The sequence below is a fragment of the Aquarana catesbeiana genome, linkage group LG02 (genome assembly GCF_042186555.1).
Source record: "Aquarana catesbeiana isolate 2022-GZ linkage group LG02, ASM4218655v1, whole genome shotgun sequence".
NCBI classification, from domain to species: domain Eukaryota; kingdom Metazoa; phylum Chordata; class Amphibia; order Anura; family Ranidae; genus Aquarana; species Aquarana catesbeiana.
In genome coordinates this window covers 10568871-10593411 of record NC_133325.1, presented here as the reverse complement: position 1 = coordinate 10593411, position 24541 = coordinate 10568871, and the positions used below count along the sequence as shown (strand labels likewise).

At 55.4% G+C, this 24541-nt stretch overlaps 1 protein-coding gene across 1 annotated transcript in view; it reads left to right on the top strand.

Moving 5' to 3' along the window:
• NUP98 (nucleoporin 98 and 96 precursor) overlaps positions 1-24541 on the top strand; it is a 94666-nt gene that overhangs the window by 52466 nt on the left and 17659 nt on the right. The window contains exons 16-20 of the mRNA XM_073612545.1: positions 11499-11737; positions 11827-11940; positions 12533-12671; positions 13670-13847; positions 16520-16690. Coding sequence (XP_073468646.1) covers positions 11499-11737; positions 11827-11940; positions 12533-12671; positions 13670-13847; positions 16520-16690 — 841 coding nt within the window. The remainder of the gene's footprint in view (positions 1-11498; positions 11738-11826; positions 11941-12532; positions 12672-13669; positions 13848-16519; positions 16691-24541) is intronic.

The following is a 24541-nucleotide window of genomic DNA, read 5'->3' as shown; positions in this document are numbered from 1 at the left end:
GCCCTCTATAGCCCTGCATGGTGGTTTTGTCCTGAGGAAGCCCTCTATAGCCCTGCATGGTGGTTTTGTCCTGAGGAAGCCCTCTATAGCCCTGCATGGTGGTTTTGTCCTGAGGAAGCCCTCTATAGCCCTGCATGGTGGTTTTGTCCTGAGGAAGCCCTCTATAGCCCTGCCTGGTGGTTTTGTCCTAAGGAAGCCCTCTATAGCCCTGCCTCGTTTTGTCCTAAGGAAGCCCTCTATAGTCCTGCCTCGTTTTGTCCTAAGGAAGCCCTCTATAGTCCTGCCTTGTGGTTTTTTTTCCTGAGAAAGCTCTCTATAGCCCTTAGTGGTGGTTTTGTCCTGAGGAAGCCCTCTATAGCCCTGCTTGTTGTGTCCTGAGGAAGCTTTCTTTAGTGTCTCTCTTGATTTGCTTTGCAGGGTTCGGAACCAACACCGCGGGCACCAGTATTTTTGGCAATAAGAACGCAGCGGGTACGCTGGGGCCGGCACTGGGGACAGGATTTGGGCCTGGTGAGTGTCTGCAATACGAAGTCCTCCATATACATACAATTACAGTGGAACCAAACTTCCAGCTTGGGGTGGGGGTGGGGGGTAGACGGTTCATCTCCAGCGCAGACACATCTTCCTGTCACCACTCTGCCCAGCATCTCCCCTCTGCCCACCATTGGGCGGGCGCTGATGATGTAACAGTATGGTGGCGTTGCATCGTCCAGTCAGTTCTCAGCTGGGCAATCTCCCATACAAATATTGGGACCATGTCTCCTCTCACAGAATCATTTTTTCAGATCCAGTGACCCAGATGTAGATGTACCCTGTAGGAGCGTAGTCACCCTGCTACAAGAATAGCAAGATCTAGATGGACCTATGGAGTGTGCGCTCTGGGATTGGGGGTTCTATGGAGTGTGCGCTCTGGGATTGGGGGTTCTATGGAGTGTGCGCTCTGGGATTGGGGGACCTATGGCGTGTGCGCTCTGGGATTGGGGGACCTATGGCGTGTGCGCTCTGGGATTGGGGGACCTATGGCGTGTGCGCTCTGGGATTGGGGGACCTATGGCGTGTGCGCTCTGGGATTGGGGGACCTATGGAGTGTGCGCTCTGGGATTGGGGGTTCTATGGAGTGTGCGCTCTGGGATTGGGGGTTCTATGGAGTGTGCGCTCTGGGATTGGGGGACCTATGGAGTGTGCGCTCTGGGATTGGGGGACCTATGGAGTGTGCGCTCTGGGATTGGGGGACCTATGGAGTGTGCGCTCTGGGATTGGGGGACCTATGGAGTGTGCGCTCTGGGATTGGGGGACCTATGGAGTGTGCGCTCTGGGATTGGGGGACCTATGGAGTGTGCGCTCTGGGATTGGGGGACCTATGGAGTGTGCGCTCTGGGATTGGGGGACCTATGGAGTGTGCGCTCTGGGATTGGGGGACCTATGGAGTGTGCGCTCTGGGATTGGGGGACCTATGGAGTGTGCGCTCTGGGATTGGGGGACCTATGGCGTGTGCGCTCTGGGATTGGGGGACCTATGGAGTGTGCGCTCTGGGATTGGGGGACCTATGGAGTGTGCGCTCTGGGATTGGGGGACCTATGGAGTGTGCGCTCTGGGATTGGGGGACCTATGGAGTGTGCGCTCTGGGATTGGGGACCTATGGCGTGTGCGCTCTGGGATTGGGGGACCTATGGCGTGTGCGCTCTGGGATTGGGGGACCTATGGCGTGTGCGCTCTGGGATTGGGGGACCTATGGCGTGTGCGCTCTGGGATTGGGGGACCTATGGAGTGTGCGCTCTGGGATTGGGGACCTATGGCGTGTGCGCTCTGGGATTGGGGGTTCTATGGAGTGTGCACTCTGGGATTGGGGGACCTATGGCGTGTGCGCTCTGGGATTGGGGGACCTATGGAGTGTGCGCTCTGGGATTGGGGACCTATGGCGTGTGCGCTCTGGGATTGGGGACCTATTGGAGTGTGCGCTCTGGGATTGGGGGACCTATGGCGTGTGCGCTCTGGGATTGGGGGACCTATGGAGTGTGCGCTCTGGGATTGGGGACCTATGGCGTGTGCGCTCTGGGATTGGGGGACCTATGGAGTGTGCGCTCTGGGATTGGGGACCTATGGCGTGTGCGCTCTGGGATTGGGGGTTCTATGGAGTGTGCGCTCTGGGATTGGGGGTTCTATGGAGTGTGCGCTCTGGGATTGGGGACCTATGGCGTGTGCGCTCTGGGATTGGGGGACCTATGGAGTGTGCGCTCTGGGATTGGGGGACCTATGGAGTGTGCGCTCTGGGATTGGGGGACCTATGGAGTGTGCGCTCTGGGATTGGGGACCTATGGCGTGTGCGCTCTGGGATTGGGGGTTCTATGGAGTGTGCGCTCTGGGATTGGGGACCTATGGCGTGTGCGCTCTGGGATTGGGGACCTATTGGAGTGTGCGCTCTGGGATTGGGGGACCTATGGCGTGTGCGCTCTGGGATTGGGGGACCTATGGCGTGTGCGCTCTGGGATTGGGGGACCTATGGCGTGTGCGCTCTGGGATTGGGGGACCTATGGCGTGTGCCCTCTGGGATTGGGGGGACCTATGGCGTGTGCCCTCTGGGATTGGGGGGACCTATGGCGTGTGCCCTCTGGGATTGGGGGGACCTATGGCGTGTGCCCTCTGGGATTGGGGGGACCTATGGCGTGTGCCCTCTGGGATTGGGGGGACCTATGGCGTGTGCCCTCTGGGATTGGGGGGACCTATGGAGTGTGCCCTCTGGGATTGGGGGGACCTATGGAGTGTGCGCTCTGTGGGGTTGGGGACTCGAGGGACCTAGTGGAGTGTGCACTGTGAGATTGGGGACCTATGGCCGGTATTCTCTTAGATTCAAACTTTTCAGGCATATGAAGGAGTTTTGGTTTTACTGACTGCACAAAATGACTTCATTCTTTATAAGTGATATTCGGACGTCTGTTCATCATCCTCCATTCTCTCTCCCAGGTCTGAATACAGGACAGAACACGCTGTTTGGAAACAACCAGCAGAAGATCGGGGCCCTCGGTACCGGAGCATTTGGCACAACCGCGTTTAATGCCGCTAGCGGTGGCTTGGGGTTTGGTGGTGCTCAGGCCCCTGTTGGTGAGTATCTGACTTAAAGGAGGTTCACTTGTGAAAATATCAATGTTGTGCCCTGAAGTAAACCAGGACACCCCCCACCCACACTGTGCTGCTGTCCGTGTCCCGTCACTGACCCCCTTTATTGTCTCATGTCTGTGTCCTCACTGACCCCCCTTTGTCTCATGCCTGTGTCCCGTCACTGACCCCCTTTATTGTCTCATGTCTGTGTCCCGTCACTGACCCCCTTTATTGTCTCATGTCTGTGTCCCGTCACTGACCCCCTTTATTGTCTCATGTCTGTCCCGTCACTGACCCCCTTTATTGTCTCATGTCTGTCCCGTCACTGACCCCCTTTATTGTCTCATGTCTGTCCCGTCACTGACCCCCTTTATTGTCTCATGTCTGTCCCGTCACTGACCCCCTTTATTGTCTCATGTCTGTGTCCTCACTGACCCCCTTTATTGTCTCATGTCTGTGTCCCGTCACTGACCCCCTTTATTGTCTCATGTCTGTGTCCTCACTGACCCCCTTTATTGTCTCATGTCTGTGTCCCGTCACTGACCCCCTTTATTGTCTCATGTCTGTGTCCTCACTGACCCCCTTTATTGTCTCATGTCTGTGTCCCGTCACTGACCCCCTTTATTGTCTCATGTCTGTGTCCTCACTGACCCCCTTTATTGTCTCATGTCTGTCCCGTCACTGACCCCCTTTATTGTCTCATGTCTGTGTCCCGTCACTGACCCCCTTTATTGTCTCATGTCTGTGTCCCGTCACTGACCCCCTTTATTGTCTCATGTCTGTCCCGTCACTGACCCCCTTTATTGTCTCATGTCTGTCCCGTCACTGACCCCCTTTATTGTCTCATGTCTGTGTCGTCACTGACCCCCTTTATTGTCTCATGTCTGTGTCCCGTCACTGACCCCCTTTATTGTCTCATGTCTGTGTCCCGTCACTGACCCCCTTTATTGTCTCATGTCTGTGTCCCGTCACTGACCCCCTTTATTGTCTCATGTCTGTGTCCTCACTGACCCCCTTTATTGTTGTCTCATGTCTGTGTCCCGTCACTGACCCCCTTTATTGTCTCATGTCTGTGTCCCGTCACTGACCCCCTTTATTGTCTCATGTCTGTGTCCTCACTGACCCCCTTTATTGTCTCATGTCTGTGTCCTCACTGACCCCCTTTATTGTTGTCTCATGTCTGTGTCCCGTCACTGACCCCCTTTATTGTCTCATGTCTGTGTCCCGTCACTGACCCCCTTTATTGTCTCATGTCTGTGTCCTGTCACTGACCCCTTTTATTGTCTGTGTCCCCTCGCTGACCCCCTTTATTGTCTCAGGTCTGTGTCCCGTCACTGACCCCCTTTATTGTCTCATGTCTGTGTCCTCACTGACCCCCCTTTATTGTCTCATGTCTGTGTCCTCACTGACCCCCTTTATTGTCTCATGTCTGTGTCCCGTCACTGACCCCCTTTATTGTCTCATGTCTGTCCCGTCACTGACCCCCTTTATTGTCTCATGTCTGTCCCGTCACTGACCCCCTTTATTGTCTCATGTCTGTGTCCCATCACTGACCCCCTTTATTGTCTCATCTAGCTCTGAGTGACCCCAATGCAGCGGCTGTCCAGCAATTGGCTCTCCAGCAACAGATCAATGCCCTGGCCTACTCTCCATATGGGGACTCCCCTCTCTTCAGAAATCTCATCGATGACCCCAAGAAGAAAGAGGAGGTGAGTTCCAGAGGCACTGGCAGGAAGAAGAGCCTGGTCCCTGAGACTGTGTGATTTCTATAAAGTCACCTCTGCAGGACATTGGTGCAAAACCTCATCCCTGTCACACCCAATTCAATCCTGGATGTGTGTCATGGAATTTCCCCTCAGTACAGAGCGTGGGCGGAGCTATTGGTGATGTCACAGAGGGTGTCATGGAACTTCCCCTCAGTACAGAGTGTGGGCGGAGCTATTGGTGATGTCACAGAGGGTGTCATGGAACTTCCCCTCAGTACAGAGCGTGGGTGGAGCTATTGGGGATGTCACAAGGGGTGTCATGGAACTTCCCCTCAGTACAGAGCGTGGGCGGAGCTATTGGTGATGTCACAAGGGGTGTCATGGAACTTCCCCTCAGTACAGAGCGTGGGCGGAGCTATTGGTGATGTCACAAGGGGTGTCATGGAACTTCCTCTCAGTACAGAGCTTGGGCGGAGCTATTGGTGATGTCACAAGGGGTGTCATGGAACTTCCCCTCAGTACAGAGCGTGGGCGGAGCTATTGGTGATGTCACAAGGGGTGTCATGGAACTTCCCCTCAGTACAGAGCTTGGGCGGAGCTATTGGTGATGTCACAAGGGGTGTCATGGAACTTCCCCTCAGTACAGAGCGTGGGCGGAGCTATTGGTGATGTCACAAGGGGTGTCATGGAACTTCCCCTCAGTACAGAGCTTGGGCGGAGCTATTGGTGATGTCCCAAGGGGTGTCATGGAACTTCCCCTCAGTACAGAGCTTGGGCGGAGCTATTGGTGATGTCCCAAGGGGTGTCATAGAACTTCCCCTCAGTACAGATCTTGGGCGGAGCTATTGATGATGTCACAAGGGGTGTCATGGAACTTCCCCTCAGTACAGAGCTTGGGCGGGGCTATTGGGGATGTCACAAGGGGTGTCATGGAACTTCCCCTCAGTACAGAGCTTGGGCGGAGCTATTGGTGATGTCACAAGGGGTGTCATGGAACTTCCTCTCAGTACAGAGCTTGGGCGGAGCTATTGGTGATGTCACAAGGGGTGTCATGGAACTTCCCCTCAGTACAGAGCGTGGGCGGAGCTATTGGTGATGTCACAAGGGGTGTCATGGAACTTCCCCTCAGTACAGAGCTTGGGCGGAGCTATTGGTGATGTCACAAGGGGTGTCATGGAACTTCCCCTCAGTACAGAGCGTGGGCGGAGCTATTGGTGATGTCACAAGGGGTGTCATGGAACTTCCCCTCAGTACAGAGCTTGGGCGGAGCTATTGGTGATGTCCCAAGGGGTGTCATGGAACTTCCCCTCAGTACAGAGCTTGGGCGGAGCTATTGGTGATGTCCCAAGGGGTGTCATAGAACTTCCCCTCAGTACAGATCTTGGGCGGAGCTATTGATGATGTCACAAGGGGTGTCATGGAACTTCCCCTCAGTACAGAGCTTGGGCGGGGCTATTGGGGATGTCACAAGGGGTGTCATGGAACTTCCCCTCAGTACAGAGCTTGGGCGGGGCTATTGGTGATGTCACAATGGGTGTCATGGAACTTCCCCTCAGTACAGAGCTTGGGCGGGGCTATTGGGGATGTCACAAGGGGTGTCATGGAACGTCCCCTCAGTACAGAGCTTGGGCGGGGCTATTGGGGATGTCACAAGGGGTGTCATGGAACTTCCCCTCAGTACAGGGATTGGGCGGAGCTGTTGATTGATTTCTCGGGGACATTCCATGGTGGAAGAAGAAGCTCCGGTGTCTATACTGTATGATTGGGATAAGCGGAGTTCTGACTTGCCTGTAAATTATTAATCCTGGACAGGATTGTGCACTGGGCGGGGGTAGTAAGGGACTCAGGAGTGCTGGGGCTATAGTGAGAAAGTGGGGGGTGGTATGGAGGCGGAGCCTACCTTTTGGGCTCGGTAATGAGGATTCTTTGTAGTGACGTTGATTCCAACGCATTGCGTGTATTTTTGTTTCAGCGTCTGAAGCCCACCAACCCGGCTGCCCAGAAAGCACTGACCACGCCCACGCATTACAAGCTGACCCCCCGTCCCGCGGCCAGGGTGCGCCCCAAAGCGCTGAGCACAACAGGGAGCGCCAAGTCGCAGCTCTTCGATGGGTTGGACGATGACGAACCGCCAATGACGGGCGGAACTTTCATGCCGAAGTAAGTAGATGTGTTGTGTGGTCACTCCAGTGGTCAGCTGGGGGGGCCGATATAAATCCATGAGGTCTATTACAGAGGAGGAGGAGACATGAAGAGGAGGAGGAGGAGTTCCCGTCACCTGAAGATGGGCCATCACTTCCTGTCCAGGAGACACAACAGGAAGAAATCTCTATATAGAAGATTCCCCCCCTCCCCCATTCCAGCTCAGATCTAACCCTTCCCTGTGAGAGTTCATAGAAATAAAAAGCTCAACATTTCTGTAAAGGTCATTTTTTATTAATAAACATCTTCTACGTCCGGGTTCAAGAGTTACTCGCCACCAGATGCCCCGCCCAACCCCTCCGCTGCCCCGCCCCTAAACACACCTTTGTAAATTATCTCATCAATGCACCCTCATTGTGCCCCCCCCCCCCCCCCCACCGTCATCAATGCGCCCTCACTGTGCCCCCCGTCATCAATGCGCCCTCACTGTGCCCCCCCGTCATCAATGCGCCCTCACTGTGCCCCCCGTCATCAATGCGCCCTCACTGTGCCCCCCGTCATCAATGCGCCCTCACTGTGCCCCCCCGTCATCAATGCGCCCTCACTGTGCCCCCCGTCATCAATGCGCCCTCACTGTGCCCCCCGTCATCAATGCGCCCTCACTGTGCCCCCCGGTCATCAATGCGCCCTCACTGTGCCCCCCGGTCATCAATGCGCCCTCACTGTGCCCCCCGGTCATCCATGCGCCCTCACTGTGCCCCCCGGTCATCCATGCGCCCTCACTGTGCCCCCCCCGGCCATCAATGCGCCCTCACTGTGCCCCCCGGTCATCAATGCGCCCTCACTGTGCCCCCCCCCGTCATCAATGCGCCCTCACTGTGCCCCCCGGCCATCAATGCGCCCTCACTGTGCCCCCCGGCCATCAATGCGCCCTCACTGTGCCCCCCGGCCATCAATGCGCCCTCACTGTGCCCCCCGGCCATCAATGCGCCCTCACTGTGCCCCCCGGCCATCAATGCGCCCTCACTGTGCCCCCCGGCCATCAATGCGCCCTCACTGTGCCCCCCCGGCCATCAATGCGCCCTCACTGTGCCCCCCCCGGCCATCAATGCGCCCTCACTGTGCCCCCCCCCGGCCATCAATGCGCCCTCACTGTGCCCCCCCCCGGCCATCAATGCGCCCTCACTGTGCCCCCCCCGGCCATCAATGCGCCCTCACTGTGCCCCCCCCCCCGGCCATCAATGCGCCCTCACTGTGCCCCCCCCGGCCATCAATGCGCCCTCACTGTGCCCCCCCCGGCCATCAATGCGCCCTCACTGTGCCCCCCCCGGCCATCAATGCGCCCTCACTGTGCCCCCCCCCGGCCATCAATGCGCCCTCACTGTGCCCCCCCCCGGCCATCAATGCGCCCTCACTGTGCCCCCCCCCGGCCATCAATGCGCCCTCACTGTGCCCCCCCCCGGCCATCAATGCGCCCTCACTGTGCCCCCCCCCGGCCATCAATGCGCCCTCACTGTGCCCCCCGGCCATCAATGCGCCCTCACTGTGCCCCCCGGCCATCAATGCGCCCTCACTGTGCCCCCCGGCCATCAATGCGCCCTCACTGTGCCCCCCGGCCATCAATGCGCCCTCACTGTGCCCCCCCGGCCATCAATGCGCCCTCACTGTGCCCCCCCCGGCCATCAATGCGCCCTCACTGTGCCCCCCCCCCGGCCATCAATGCGCCCTCACTGTGCCCCCCCCCCGGCCATCAATGCGCCCTCACTGTGCCCCCCCCCGGCCATCAATGCGCCCTCACTGTGCCCCCCCCCGGCCATCAATGCGCCCTCACTGTGCCCCCCCCCCGTCATCAATGCGCCCTCACTGTGCCCCCCCCGTCATCAATGCGCCCTCACTTGGATGATGGATTACGCCCACAGTTGGCATTACCCGCTGTGTGTCACGGAGCTGGGTCTGTGTTCGGCAGCGTGGTGTAAGGTCCCGCCCCCCTAGACCGCCTCATGTAATAGTAGATTGATTCTGTTCCGGCTATCACACGAGCCGGTCTAGGGGGGCGGGACCTTACACCACGCCGCCGAACACAGACCCAGCTCCGTGACACACAGCGGGTAATGCCAACTGTGTGATACATTAGAGGAGAGAGGGGAGCGCTGCAGCCTCAGCTCAAAGCGACGCCAGGGCAGTCCGGTCCGGCTGATCACTTCAGCCTGGTCCATCCCCCGCTCCTCACTCGCCCTGCACTAAATTCCACTTGCAAAATGCGAGCAGGCGAGTGGAATCTTTGAGGGCTAATCATATTGCACAGAGCGACCCCCCATCCTCCTCTTCCGGGGTCCCCCTCTCCGCTCTTCCTCCGTGTGCCCCCATAACAAGCCGCTTGCTATTAGGGCTCAATCCTGAGCTGGGCTGTGTGCGTCTATTGATACACATTCTGGCTCAGCCCCGCTCTCTGCTCACAAGATTTGATTGATAGCAGCAGGAGCCAATGGCTGCCTCTGTCAACAGAGAGGCATGACCTGCTGTAGACGGGCACAGCGCTGGAGAGAGGACTTGGGTAAGCATACGGAGTGAGGAGACGGGACCACCTCTGATCTGATTATGGGGTACAGGCATTAACCTGTGTGGGGGGGTGACCTTCAGGTAAAGGACCACCTCTGATCTGATTATGGGGTACAGGCATCTGTATGGGGGTGACCTTCAGGTAAGGGACCACCTCTGATCTGATTTATGGGGTACAGGCATTAACCTGTGTGGGGTGACCTTCAGGTAAGGGACCATCTCTGATCTGATTGTTGGATGTGGCTTTTTGGGAAGGGACCACCCCTGATCTGATTATGGGGTACAGGCATTAACCTGTGTGGGGGGGTGACCTTCAGGTAAGGGACCACCTCTGATCTGATTATGGGGTACAGGCATCTGTATGGGGGTGACCTTCAGGTAAAGGACCACCTCTGATCTGATTATGGGGTACAGGCATTAACCTGTGTGGGGGGTGACCTTCAGGTAAGGGACCATCTCTGATCTGATTGTTGGATGTGGCTTTTTGGGATGGGACCACCCCTGATCTGATTATGGGGTACAGGCATTAACCTGTGTGGGGGGGTGACCTTCAGGTAAGGGACCACCTCTGATCTGATTATGGGGTACAGGCATCTGTATGGGGGTGACCTTCAGGTAAGGGACCACCTCTGATCTGATTATGGGGTACAGGCATTAACCTGTGTGTGGGGTGACCTTCAGGTAAGGGACCATCTCTGATCTGATTGTTGGATGTGGCTTTTTGGGAAGGGACCACCTCTGATCTGATTTATGGGGTACAGGCATTAACCTGTGTGGGGGGGGTGACCTTCAGGTAAGGGACCACCTCTGATCTGATTTATGGGGTACAGGCATTAACCTGTGTGGGGTGACCTTCAGGTAAGGGACCACCTCTGCTCTGATTATGGGGTACAGGCATCTGTATGGGGGTGACCTTCAGGTAAGGGACCATCTCTGATCTGATTGTTGGATGTGGCTTTTTGGGAAGGGACCACCTCTGATCTGATTATGGGGTACAGGCATTAACCTGTGTGGGGGGGGTGACCTTCAGGTAAGGGACCACCTCTGATCTGATTTATGGGGTACAGGCATTAACCTGTGTGGGGTGACCTTCAGGTAAGGGACCACCTCTGCTCTGATTATGGGGTACAGGCATCTGTATGGGGGTGACCTTCAGGTAAGGGACCATCTCTGATCTGATTATGGGGTACAGGCATTAACCTGTGTGGGGGGGTGACCTTCAGGTAAGGGACCACCTCTGATCTGATTATGGGGTACAGGCATTAACCTGTGTGTGGGTGACCTTCAGGTAAGGGACCACCTCTGCTCTGATTATGGGGTACAGGCATCTGTATGGGGGTGACCTTCAGGTAAGGGACCATCTCTGATCTGATTATGGGGTACAGGCATTAACCTGTATGGGGGTGACCTTCAGGTAAGGGACCACCTCTGATCTGATTTATGGGGTACAGGCATTAACCTGTGTGGGGTGACCTTCAGGTAAGGGACCACCTCTGCTCTGATTATGGGGTACAGGCATCTGTATGGGGGTGACCTTCAGGTAAGGGACCATCTCTGATCTGATTATGGGGTACAGGCATCTGTATGGGGTGACCTTCAGATCTCTGATCTGCTTTTAGGGTTACAGTATATCTGTGTGGGGGTGGTCTTCTGGTAAGGGACCGCCTCTGATCTGTGCGTTGCCAGGTCCAGGCATCTATCGGCAGATTACGGCCCATTGCAGAGACGATGACTTACCGAACGATTATTTGTGTTTTTCCTCCAAGGAAGAGCATCAAGAAGCTGGTCCTGAAGAGCTCCTCCAACATCAGCTCCCTCTTATCTCCTTCCAATGCCGAGGCAGCCAATGAGGTGAACTCCCCCACCAGCTACAATGAGACCGGAGACAGGTATTGGTTCATCCGCCAACTTGTGATGTCTCACAATCTGAGTTTTACGTACCTCCTATATATGGAAGGGGTGGACCTCCATTATTTTTATTTTTTTATTTTTAAGGTCCAATGAAAATCACAGAGTGGAAGAGAACCATGAAGAGGAGGTGTCCACGTTCTACCCTCCTCCATTATCCAAACCTCTCCCCTCCAGCCAGGACAAGCATATGGACAGCATGGATGACACCATCTTGGCCCTGAACATGAGGCCCAGCCTGAGGAGCAGGGGACTGGATGTCAGCGTGGATGAGAATTCCCTCAACGAGGAGGAGATCATGAATGACGTCCCACCACACCCTGCAGGTTCATATCGCCCTCTACTCCTAGAGAACCGCAGAGTCCTTTCCTTTGTATGTTCCTCCATGATAACTAATGCTTTGTGTTTTTTCCAGGCATCGTTCTGTCCAGAGAAGGTTACTACACCATCCCATCCATGGAGGAGCTGGCCAACATGATGGATGACAATGGAGAGTGCATTGTAGATGGCTTCACCATCGGCCGCAAAGGTGGGTGCCCTATATGGGTAATTCCTATACAGAAAAGTATACTGTGCCAATCCTCTACAACACTGAGCACCCCCTAATCCTGTGCTCTATCCCTGGAGGACCAGTACTCCCCCTCTACTTTACCCCGGGGGGGATTGAGAACCAATACTCCTCCTCGTTTTCTCACACTTTGAGAACCACACGCATTAGTCTCTATGAAGATGGCTCTCTGAGAGCTGAGGGTTCTCCTGAGATCTCACAATTGTAGGAAGTTTGACTTCTGAAAGTTGAAGGATCCACTCAAATTATGAGGGTGGACCCTCGGTGTATACCTTGGGTACTGGACTTGGACCCGCAGTAGGCCTGGACTGCTCAGTATGTAATGGCTAATAGGACTCTCCAGGGAAGAAAATCGCCCGATATCAACGTTGTGCATGGGTTGGATAAGTACAATTGGGGCCCATTGACAGGAATTTAGTGTAATGGGTGGGAACAGACACAGCAGTTTAGTGATCCATAGAGGACCATTATAAAGAAGAGCGTTGAATGCCGTAATTGGTTCTATAGTAGAACTTTTGTCTTGTACTTTTTCCAACTATCTTTTTTATTTCAGGCTACGGGTCCATTTTCTTTGAGGGACTGGTGAATGTGACTAACATGAACCTGGATGAAATCGTCCATATACGGAATAAGGAGGTGATCGTGTACACCGATGACACAAACAAGCCGCCAGTGGGAGAAGGCCTGAACAGGTATAAAGCTCCTCAATCATTCCTCAGTAGTGATTATAGACTGCTAGTGGAGGAAATCTTCTCCAGGAGTTGGTTTCAGTCTAGGATAGTCTCCTCCGGGGGCTGCTCATTCTCCCAAACCCCCCCTCCTCCCCCCCGGGGTAGTCTCCTCCGGGGGCCGCTCCCCCTCCCGGGTGGTCTCCTCCAGGGCCCCCCCCCCCCCTCCCGGGCGGTCTCCTCCGGGGTATTCTCCTCTGGGGGCTGCTCCCAATCCCCCCCCCCCTTTCTCGGGTAGTCTCCTCCGGGGGCCGCTTCCACCCCCCCCCCCTCCCTCCCGGGTAGTCTCCTTGGTTTATCGGTTCGGTGTGTCCTTGTCTTAGTCCAGAGCACTAAGTGTCATTTCTGTCTGCTGGCTCCTTCCTCCGCTATCTGCATGAGTCACTTCTGACAAGTTTTCCTGACACCAAGAGATAAAAGGTGACAGGAGGAGCTCCAGCACACAGCCTGTGATTGACAGCCTTAGCTCTGTTCCTGAGTGAAAGGGGGGGGGGGTTGTCGTCTTCTTCTTTTTTTTTTTTTTTTATGGCTAATCCTTCTTACCTTGGTGGATGGCGCATCAGGCCGATGGCTCTGTTCTCACTCCTCCCCAAGCAGAGCGATGCTGACTGTCAGTCACCATTGCTCCTGGTCTGCTTCTCATTGGAGCGATGAACTGTGGAGGGGCGGGGAGCGGCCATCAAGGCAGCTGGCGGATGTTCCAAAATCCAAATTTGGCACAAAGCCCTTCATTTTAGGCAGAACTGAGTACTGTAGATGTGGAGGAGGGTGTCCTTCAGTTGGTGTCCATTCCTCCTCCAGGTGGCAGTATAACTCTCTAGGTGTCTTACTACCAAGCTGTATCTCTCAGTGGATGATAGACGAAAACGTTGGGCTCGGATTTTCTTGTATGGCAGAAATACGGTGAAATCTTGTAAAATGTTTTCTTCATATTGTCCCCCCCCCCCCCCCCCCCCCCCCAGGGCTGCTGAAGTGACCCTGAATGAAGTCTGGCCAATCAATAAGACCACCCGAGAGCTGATTAAGAGCCCCGAGCAACTGGCTGAGATGAACTACAAAAGCAAGCTGGAGGCCGCTTCCCGCAAGCAGGGAGCCCAGTTCAAGGAGTACCGTCCCGAGACCGGGTCCTGGGTGTTCAGGGTGAGTACATCCTCCCATCTGTCTGTATGACTTCCATCTATAGTTCATGAGTACCGTCCAGAGACTGGATCCTGGGTGTAATGTCATTGTCCTTTGCTGTGTGATAGAGCGAGGGCCGTATGGTGGCTGGACGATGGAAGGGTTGGGGCGCCATGTGGTTGCCGGACGATGGAAGGGTTGCGTGGGACGTGTTGTTGCCGGGCGATGGAAAGGTTGGGGCGCCATGTGGTTGCCGGGCGATGGAAGGGTTGCGGGGGACGTGTTGCCGGGCGATGGAAAGGTTGGGGTGCCATGTGGTTGCCGGATGATGGAAGGGTTGGGGGGCCATGTGGTTGCTGGACGATGGAAGGGTTGGGGGGGCCATGTGGTTGCCGGACGATGGAAAGGTTGGGGCGCCATGTGGTTGCCGGATGATGGAAGGGTTGCGGGGGACGTGTTGTTGCCGGGCGATGGAAAGGTTGGGGCGCCATGTGGTTGCCGGATGATGGAAGGGTTGGGGCGCCATGTGGTTGCCGGATGATGGAAGGGTTGCGGGAGACGTGTTGTTGCCGGGCGATGGAAAGGTTGGGGCGCCATGTGGTTGCCGGATGATGGAAGGGTTGGGGCGCCATGTGGTTGCCGGATGATGGAAGGGTTGGGGCCGCCATGTGGTTGCCGGAAGATGGAAGGGTTGGGGCGCCATGTGGTTGCCGGATGATGGAAGGGTTGGGGCGCCATGTGGTTGCCGGAAGATGGAAGGGTTGGGACGTGTGGGCAGTGATGGAAGGGTTGTGTGGGCGATGGTAGGGTTGCGGGGGACGTGTGGTTGCCGGGCGATGGTAGGGTTGGGGGGCCATGGGGCGGCCGGGCGATAGTAGGGTTGGGGGGCTGTGTGGTTGCCGGCGATGGAAGGGTTGTTGGACTGTGTGGCGGCTGGGCGATGGTAGGGTTGGGGGGGGCCATGTGGCGGCTGGGCGATGGTAGGGTAGGGGGGGGCCGTTTGGCGGCTGGGTGATGGAAGGGTTGGGGGGGACATGTGGTGGCCCGACGATGATAGGGTTGGGGAGGCCGTGTGGCCGCCGGGTGATGGTAGGGTTGGGGGGGACGTGTGGCGGCCAGGCGATGGTAGGGTTGGGGGGGACGTTGTGGCGGCCAGGCGATGGTAGGGTTGGGGGGGACGTGTGGCGGCCAGGCGATGGTAGGGTTGGGGGGGACGTGTGGCGGCCAGGAGATGGTAGGGTTGGGGGGGACGTGTGGCGGCCAGGCGATGGTAGGGTTGGGGGGGGACGTGTGGCGGCCAGGCGATGGTAGGGTTGGGGGGGACGTGTGGCGGCCAGGAGATGGTAGGGTTGGGGGGGACGTGTGGCGGCCAGGCGATGGTAGGGTTGGGGGGACGTGGGCGGCCAGGCGATGGTAGGGGTTGGGGGGGACGTGTGGCGGCCAGGCGATGGTAGGGTTGGGGGGGACGTGTGGCGGCCAGGCGATGGTAGGGTTGGGGGGGATGTGTGGCGGCCAGGCGATGGTAGGGTTGGGGGGGATGTGTGGCGGCCGGGTAATGGAAGGGTTGGGGGGACGTGAAGGCGATGGTTGGGGGGGGACGTGTGGCGGCCGGGGCGATGGTAGGGTTGGGGGGACATGTAGGCGATGGTAGGGTTGGGGGGGGACGTGTGGCGGCCAGGCGATGGTAGGGTTGGGGGGGACGTGTGGCGGCCAGGCGATGGTAGGGTTGGGGGGGACGTGTGGCGGCCAGGCGATGGTAGGGTTGGGGGGGACGTGTGGCGGCCAGGCGATGGTAGGGTTGGGGGGGACGTGTGGCGGCCAGGCGATGGTAGGGTTGGGGGGGACGTGTGGCGGCCAGGCGATGGTAGGGTTGGGGGGGACGTGTGGCGGCCAGGCGATGGTAGGGTTGGGGGGGGACGTGTGGCGGCCAGGCGATGGTAGGGTTGGGGGGGACGTGTGGCGGCCAGGCGATGGTAGGTTGGGGGGGACGTGTGGCGGCCAGGCGATGGTAGGGTTGGGGGGACGTGGGGCGGCCAGGCGATGGTAGGGTTGGGGGGGACGTGGGGCGGCCAGGCGATGGTAGGGTTGGGGGGGACGTGGGGCGGCCAGGCGATGGTAGGGTTGGGGGGGGACGTGGGGCGGCCAGGCGATGGTAGGGTTGGGGGGGACGTGGGGCGGCCAGGCGATGGTAGGGTTGGGGGGACGTGGGGCGGCCAGGCGATGGTAGGGTTGGGGGGGACGTGTGGCGGCCAGGCGATGGTAGGGTTGGGGGGGGACGTGTGGCGGCCGGGTGATGGAAGGGTTGGGGGGATGTGTAGGCGATGGTTGGGGGGGACGTGTGGCGGCCAGGCGATGGTAGGGTTGGGGGGGATGTGTGGCGGCCCGGGTAATGGAAGGGTTGGGGGGATGTGTAGGCGATGGTTGGGGGGACGTGTGGCGGCCGGGCGATGGTAGGGGTGGGGGGGACGTGTGGCGGCCGGGTAATGGAAGGGTTGGGGGGACGTGTAGGCGATGGTTGGGGGGGGACGTGTGGCGGCCGGGCGATGGTAGGGTTGGGGGGACATGTAGGCGATGGTAGGGTTGGGGGGGACGTGTGGCAGCCCGGCGATGGTAGGGCTGGGGGGGCCTTTTGACTGCTGGGTGATAGTGGAAGGTATGATGGTCTTTGACTTACCTTTGCTGTATGTTGGCAGGTGAAGCATTTCTCGAAGTACGGCCTGCAGGACTCGGACGAGGAAGATGACGGGTCGGCTTCTACAGCAGAGAATAAGAAGATAAAATCCGCGACTCTCCCGCCCCCTGGACAACAAGCACCTCCCCCAGCGCAGGCCACCCTGGATGGAAAGCTCAGTCCTCCACCACAGGTAGAGAGGGTGAGAGGGTGTGGCTGGGAACCCCGACCTCTTACTGTGGTGTCTGGATGAAGATTGAGGAATAAATGAGAAGGCGGTGTGCTTGGTGTCATGTCTGTCCATCCCATGTACTGATCTGATGTTGGGAGGGGGAGGGGTTCTCTATCCTCGGAATGAACACTTGGTGATGGGCAGGTTGGAGTGGATGTTGGGGGTGCAGCTCCTGGTGACTGGATTTGGTAATGAAGGAGTTGATCTGTAATAATCCCACCCCGGTGATTGGTCAGATTAGAGGGTGACCTCCATACTGAGCTGTGTTGTCACCTTAGGAAAGGGAATGTGTTACAGAACACCTCCCTCTCCAACATAAAAGGGGGGGAGGTATTTTATAGGGCAGAGATAACTGGGAACAATGTAACAGGTAAGTGTTCAGAGGAGGAGAGTACAGGAAGATATCTGATGATTGTGGTCAGATGAATGGAGATGGGATATAAATATATAGGAGAAATGATTGTTGGATATATTATATTCTATACATAGAGATCTATAGGTGGAATCCCGCACATCTATAGGTGATCCATTGTGCAGAGTCGATCACCTCACAAATCCCAATTGTCAGATTTCCACAAATATATTGAAGAGGTTGTCAGGCTGATCAACACATGTGACTAATGACTGACCGCCAATCAGATGAGACATCCATTGTTACAAATAGATCATTTCCAGTAAATGGGAAGCCCACCCAACATGCAAACACCATAGAAGCCCTACCCCTGACCATAGACACATTGCTTATCTCTATATACATAATACACTATGTAGAATACAATGCTCTTCTACATCTACGCGTTCTCAGGTCCTACGCGTTTCGTCAGGATGAAGACAGTGCAGACTGATGACATTGTCTAGGTTTTTCTACAAAGAATGTATAAAAAGAGAGTGGATGGGTAAAAAAATTCCTTCATCCACAAGGATAGGACATGTACTCTGTCCACAGGAGCCCCCCCAAAATCAGATGATGTGAAGGGACCTCCACAATGGGGGGGGCACAGTAAATCCCCCATGAGCACCTATCCTGTGTTGATCTCCTTGACAACCTATTTAATGTATCCACAGATTGAGGACTCCCCTCCAGGCTGTGGGGGGGTTCCCTTCATAAATGTCAGCGTAGTCATGACGTCTTTGCTGCTCAGTAGAGCGTTGGGTGGGGGTGGGTTGGTTGGGTGGGGGGGGGGGGTTGACTATAAAGTGGGAGGTGTTATCTTTCTCATCCATAGAGGACACAGAATTTCACATAGTCGGGTTGTACTGCCATCTACAGGAGGATGGGATATTGGCTGGGTGTGGAAACCTGTCTCACCTGAAGGTGGCAGCATAACCCCGTGGTGAGGAAGATGTCCTGTCATGTACCCCACGTTATCTAATATAGTGATATACGGGGTGAGCCGTGTTCTGGTACAACCATATCCTACCGTATACTCTACTGTATATCCTACTGTGTACGACGTGTGTATAGTGTAATGCTCATACCGTATACAGCATGGGGGGGGGGGGGGTCACTGCTCATACTAGATCTATAACATACATACAGTGTAATGATCATGACATACACCAAGGTTTCTCAGCTACCCCCAACAGGTCGTGTTTTCAGGATTTCCCTCCGATGAAACGACTGGTAATTACTAAGGCAGTGAAATCAATATAATGGGAATCCTGAAAACACGACCTGTTGGGGGGTAGTTGGAGAACTGGAGATGATAAACCTCACTCTGTACGACATTCCTTCATCTCATTCAGATCTCTGGAGCTTTATTGATTGTCTTTCCATTGTACAATGTATTGTGTGATCTCCTCCTCCTCCTGATAAATCTCCTCCCATCTCTCATTAAAGAAAACCTCAAATTTATCGGAATTCTGTTATTTAGGGCTCAGAATGGTTTTCTGTAGATGAAGTCCCAGCTGGGACAAGGAAGGGGGGGTGGTAAATAAATCTGGCTGTACACTGTATACAATCTGATTGTACAATCTCCTATCTGCTATGAAGTATGAGGGTTTTCCTGACTTGGATACATATTGATAACATTGTTTATATAGAGGAGATAGTAAAATTCTACAGTGTAATGCCGGCCACACACAGTGCAAATTCTCTCCCCCCCCAATCAACACAGAGTGCTGACAGGGGGATCCACCATTGTCTGCTCCCAACGGGGGCGGGGGGGCATTATCACCAGTAGAAGACCATGATTGTCGCCAGTGGATATAGCAGCCTCTAGCAATTATTGCAAGAGAATCCAGCAGGCTGAGTGTACCCAAATCAATCGATCTGCCCAATAACCGATTGAATCTCAACCGGTTCCTGCATTACCAGCTCAGGTATGGCCAGTGTAAGACCCCCCCCCCCCTCCAATCACAGAGGAGAACACAGAATGGTAGGTGAATGGCTGCTCCTCCTACTACCCCCCCCCCCCCCCCCCCCCCTCCGTGTCCCATGTAAGACCCCAGTCAGGGACTCCAGCCCCTCCCCTATCAGAGGAGGCACAGGAACACAGAATGGTAGGTGAATGGCTGCTCCTCCTACCCCCCCCCCCCCTGTGTCCCATGTAAGACCCCAGTCAGGGACTCCAGCCCCTCCCCAATCACAGAGGAGAACACAGAATGGTAGGTGAATGGCTGCTCCTCCTACTACCCCCCCCCCCCCCCCTCCGTGTCCCATGTAAGACCCCAGTCAGGGACTCCAGCTCCCCCCCCCCCCAATCACAGAGGAGAACACGGAATGGTAGGTGAATGGCTGCTCCTCCTACTACCCCCCCCCCCCCCTCCGTGTCCCATGTAAGACCCCAGTCAGGGACTCCAGCCCCTCCCCTATCAGAGGAGGCACAGGAACACAGAATGGTAGGTGAATGGCTGCTCTCCTACCCCCCCCCCTGTGTCCCATGTAAGACCCCAGTCAGGGACTCCAGCCCCTCCCCAATCAGAGGAGGCACAGGAACACAGAATGGTAGGTGAATGGCTGCTCCTCCTACCCCCCCCCCCCCCCGTGTCCCATGTAAGACCCCAGTCAGGGACTCCAGCTCCCCCCCCCCCCCAATCACAGAGGAGAACACGGAATGGTAGGTGAATGGCTGCTCCTCCTAACCCCCCCCCCCCCCCCTGTACCATGTAAGACCCCAGTCAGGGACTCCAGCCCCTCCCCAATCAGAGGAGGCACAGGAACACAGAATGGTAGGTGAATGGCTGCTCCTCCTACCCCCCCCCCCCCCGTGTCCCATGTAAGACCCCAGTCAGGGACTCCAGCTCCCCCCCCCCCAATCACAGAGGAGAACACGGAATGGTAGGTGAATGGCTGCTCCTCCTAACCCCCCCCCCCCCCCCTGTACCATGTAAGACCCCAGTCAGGGACTCCAGCCCCTCCCCAATCAGAGGAGGCACAGGAACACAGAATGGTAGGTGAATGGCTGCTCCTCCTACCCCCCCCCCCCCCCCGTGTCCCATGTAAGACCCCAGTCAGGGACTCCAGCCCCTCCCCAATCAGAGGAGGCACAGGAACACAGAATGGTAGGTGAATGGCTGCTCCTCCTACACCCCCCCCCCCCCCCCCTGTGTCCCATGTAAGACCCCAGTCAGGGACTCCAGCCCCTCCCCTATCAGAGGAGGCACAGGAACACAGAATGGTAGGTGAATGGCTGCTCCTCCTACCCCCCCCCCCCCCCCCCGTGTCCCATGTAAGACCCCAGTCAGGGACTCCAGCCCCTCCCCAATCAGAGGAGGCACAGGAACACAGAATGGTAGGTGAATGGCTGCTCCTCCTACACCCCCCCCCCCCCCCTGTGTCCCATGTAAGACCCCCAGTCAGGGACTCCAGCCCCTCCCCAATCAGAGGAGGCACAGGAACACAGAATGGTAGGTGAATGGCTGCTCCTCCAACCCCCCCCCCCCTGTGTCCCATGTAAGACCCCAGTCAGGGACCCCCCCCCCCTCAATCACAGAGGAGTACACAGAATGGTGGGTGAAAGGCTCCTCCTCCTAACACCCCCCCCCCCCATTCATCAATCACATGGTCTGTCCCAGGAATATGGAGTGTAAAAGATGGTGGCGGGGTCGTTCCCTCCCCCATTACAGCCCATATGACTGTTTAGTAGCACTGTGGTCATGTGTCCAGCTATCACTGTGGGGTGGGGGGGGGTGCATGGTCCGGTTCATGTGGGTGTAGTTGGGGTGTACCCCCATTCCGGGCTCACACAGGATAGACAGGTGTTCATTGTGTCCCCCATGCAGACCATTCATTGGGTTGCAATGTCTGCAGCTCCCAGTGTGACCTCAGTGCAGGTCCATGGCTCCCCATGCAGGCGGTGACTTCAGGGGCCCGCAGAGCCACTCCTGTGTCCCCATTGATGTGAATGGGGCGGCCTGCACAGGTATACATGGAACACCTGTACATCCCTATGTGAGAAAACCCGGCCCTCACCCAGGTGAGTGATCTCAGAGGCCCACATGAAGGAGGTCTCTATTTTGGTGGGGACAATAGATTTCTGTACAGCACTGTGGTATAGGTTGGAGCTCCAGCGCTTTATACCTGCATGGAGGTATGTGGGCGGGGGGAGGGGAGTAGCACTGAAGAGCATGGTCCAGTTCATGTGGGGTGTTCACCTATTCAGGGCCGTGTTTGCTCACACAGATTGTACAGGTGTTCAGTGTATCCCGGTGCAGACTCTCGTTCATGTCACTTGGGGTGCAATGTCTGCTGCTCCCCAGTGTGACCTCAGTGCGGGTCCATGTCTCCCCCTATGCAAGCGGTGTGTCAGGGGCCCGCAGAGCAGCCCCTGTGTCCCCATTGACATGAATGGGGACGGCCTGCACATGTATACATGGTACATCCCTATGTGAGAAAACCCGGGTGGGTGGAGGCCTCTGTTTGGTGGGGACAATAGATGGACTCGGATCTCTGTACAACGCTGTGGTATATGTCGGGAGCTCCAGCACTGGGGTCCTGTGTCCAGTTACCACTGCATGTTGTATGTGGGGGGGAGGTTCCTGGTGGGGACAATAGATGGACTCGGATCTCTGTACAATGCTGTGGTATATGTCGGAGCTCCAGCACTGGGGTCCTGTGTCCAGTTACCACTGCATGTTGTATGTGGGGGGGTTCCTGGTGGGGACAATAGATGGACTCGGATCTCTGTACAATGCTGTGGTATATGTCGGAGCTCCAGCATTGTGCAGACTGTCCGGGCCCTTGTGAGGATGCTTCCCAATGTCATGATTTGTTTCTATTCATTTATTTATTTTTAATAACCTGCATAGTACATCATTTGAGAAAGACCTTCAGATGGATATTTGGTGTCCAGATCTTCAAAGGAAACATCAGATTCTGTTCTCTATGTAGTAGGTCCGCAGGGTGAGGAGTTCAGGGTTGCCGTACCAGCCATAGGTTCCTTGTGCTCAGTTGGCTCCCTTCTGTATAGTAAATATTATCAGGACAGCTTTATATCCTCCCTATCACTGTGAACTGCGCCAAGGAGACAACGTTGAAGACCTAACCCAACGATCTGCCAAGGAAACGGCGCAGAAGAGACACCTCATCCCTTCACAAATGTAAAATGTCCAGTGATACCATCGCTCAGACCTGGTGGAAACCAGAGGGGTCTTGGTAATCCTGTCTACAGTCCAGAGCTGTCTGGTCAAAATGGAAGACTTGCACCTAAAAAGCCTCTGATGTGAAAACCTGGCCAAGGGGATTGTCTGTTCATGAAAACGCTGCTGTGTAGAAAATCCAGCAGAAGGGGCTCAAGACTGGAATCCAAATATGAAATGTTCAGGTGTTGTAGAAAGCAATGGGTTTGCTGAAGGCCTGCAGGGTGTACAAGGATGAGTATCGGCAGGCAACTGTGAAGCATGGTGGGGTTTCGTTGCAGGTTTGGGGCTGCGTTTCAGCACATGGAGTTGAAGTTTAGTCAGAATGAAAGGTCTCCATGCAATACAGTGCAGACAAATCCTTCACCATCATGCCATACCATCAGGGAGGTGTCTGATCACAAATTCATTCTAAATCGGGACCATGACCAAAAAACACACAGCCAGTTGTAAAGCACATTCTTCTAAGGTCAAAAGAACTGGAAGAGTTGGTATGACCCAACAGAACCCTGAGAATTTATCATGGAAAGGGGCTTTTAAAAACTGAGCAAGTGTACCTGGGGGAGGGATGCTGGTGTAAAGGCAAGTTCATGGGGCTTTGCCCAAGTTTATGTGGTGACCATGCAGTGGTTTCTCTTCAGAAAGGGGGTGGTCCCGCTGCATCAGGTGATCCAATGATTACACTCTACGTATGGTTCTGGGGACGTTTGTTCCTTGCCTTCTGAAGGTGTTGTCTGCAATCTGGACTCTTGGTCTTTTGAGGGATGTCTTTTTTTCAGACCAACTCTTGACATCATTATGAAGGAAATTTCCTGGAGGCAGGAGCCTCTTCTTGAGAACCCTGACCCTGGAAGTCATTGCCTTTGGTGTGAATGTCTGCCCCGACAGCTATATTCTCTGCTCCTATAATGGGTTCAGAATATTTGTGCCCTATGACCCCTCTGGTCTTGGTTGTCTTTCATCTTACCTCCTTATGGACATAGTCTTCAGGGTCCTCTGTCTGGCTCCAGCTCCCCCCTAGAAGTTTTGGAGGGGGGGGGGTTATTTTTTTGTTTTTCCACCTTTCTGGATGGATTGAATCTGCTTCCAAGCTTGTGGTCTTCCAGATCTGTATTCTCATTTAGAAGCTCCTCACTATGGGGAGATTTACTAAAGATGGAGTGCAAAATCTGGCGCAGCTCTGCACAGAAACCAATCGGCTTCCAGGTTTTATTGTCAAAGCTTCAATGCTGAAGTTAGAAACTGTCTACAATGCATAGCGGCACCAGATTCTGAGTGCTCCATTTTTAAGTCTTCTCCTATGTGAATGTTCTTGTTTTGGGGTCAAGCTTGGTTTCCTCTGCTAAGGTACCCCTTGGTATTCTCCTTGTTACCAGATTGGGGTTGAGGCCTCATCTGGTGTCCGCTTTGGTTGTATAGTCCTTCAGGTGACTCTTGTGTTCCTGGCAGTCCCCAGTTTTCATATGGTTCACGTTGGGTCTCTTAGCGATTTTTTGTTTGCGGTTATCCACCATTCAGTTGGACTCTGTTTTGATGTCCTGAAGATAAAGACGTCCCATGTTCCTCCGATGGTCAAAAAAATGGGATGTTTATACTATACTCTCCATAAAATCCTTTTTCTTGGAGTCCTTTGAGGGACACGGATCCCACCACTATATGATCTTGCTGTCTGTACTGCTTGCTACAAAACTGAGGCATGCCGGGAGTAACATGTTTCCCTGAAAATAAGCCCGGGTCTTATCCTAATTTTGGCCACCAAAAAACACAGTAGGGCTTATTTTTAGGGTAGGGCTTGCCATTTAACATGCTGTCTTCTCTCCCCCTCTCCCTCCCTGCCTGTCAGGAATCCTCAGTGTGAACAATAGTAAAAGTGGTTGTAAAATGCTAGATGTATATAAAAGGTGTGCATTTCGGTAATTTGAGTCACGTACCTTCTTTCTGTGACCCGCCTGAGCTGTCTTCCCTGCTACAAGCATTGCAGAGGGAGGGGGCAGAGATTCCCCGCTGACAGCCAGGAGAAGAGAAGGGGAGCAGCAGAGGTCAGCTGACCGCCGAGCCGTGCTCTACGAAGATATTTGACTCAATTGGATTACAGAAACGCCTTTTACATTGGAGGATTCATACAGCGGATTTTAGCAATTTACAACCACTTTAAACTAGGGCTTATTTTCAGGGTAGGGCTTATATTGCAGACCTCCCCGAATATTACAGTAGGTCTTATTTTCAGGGTAG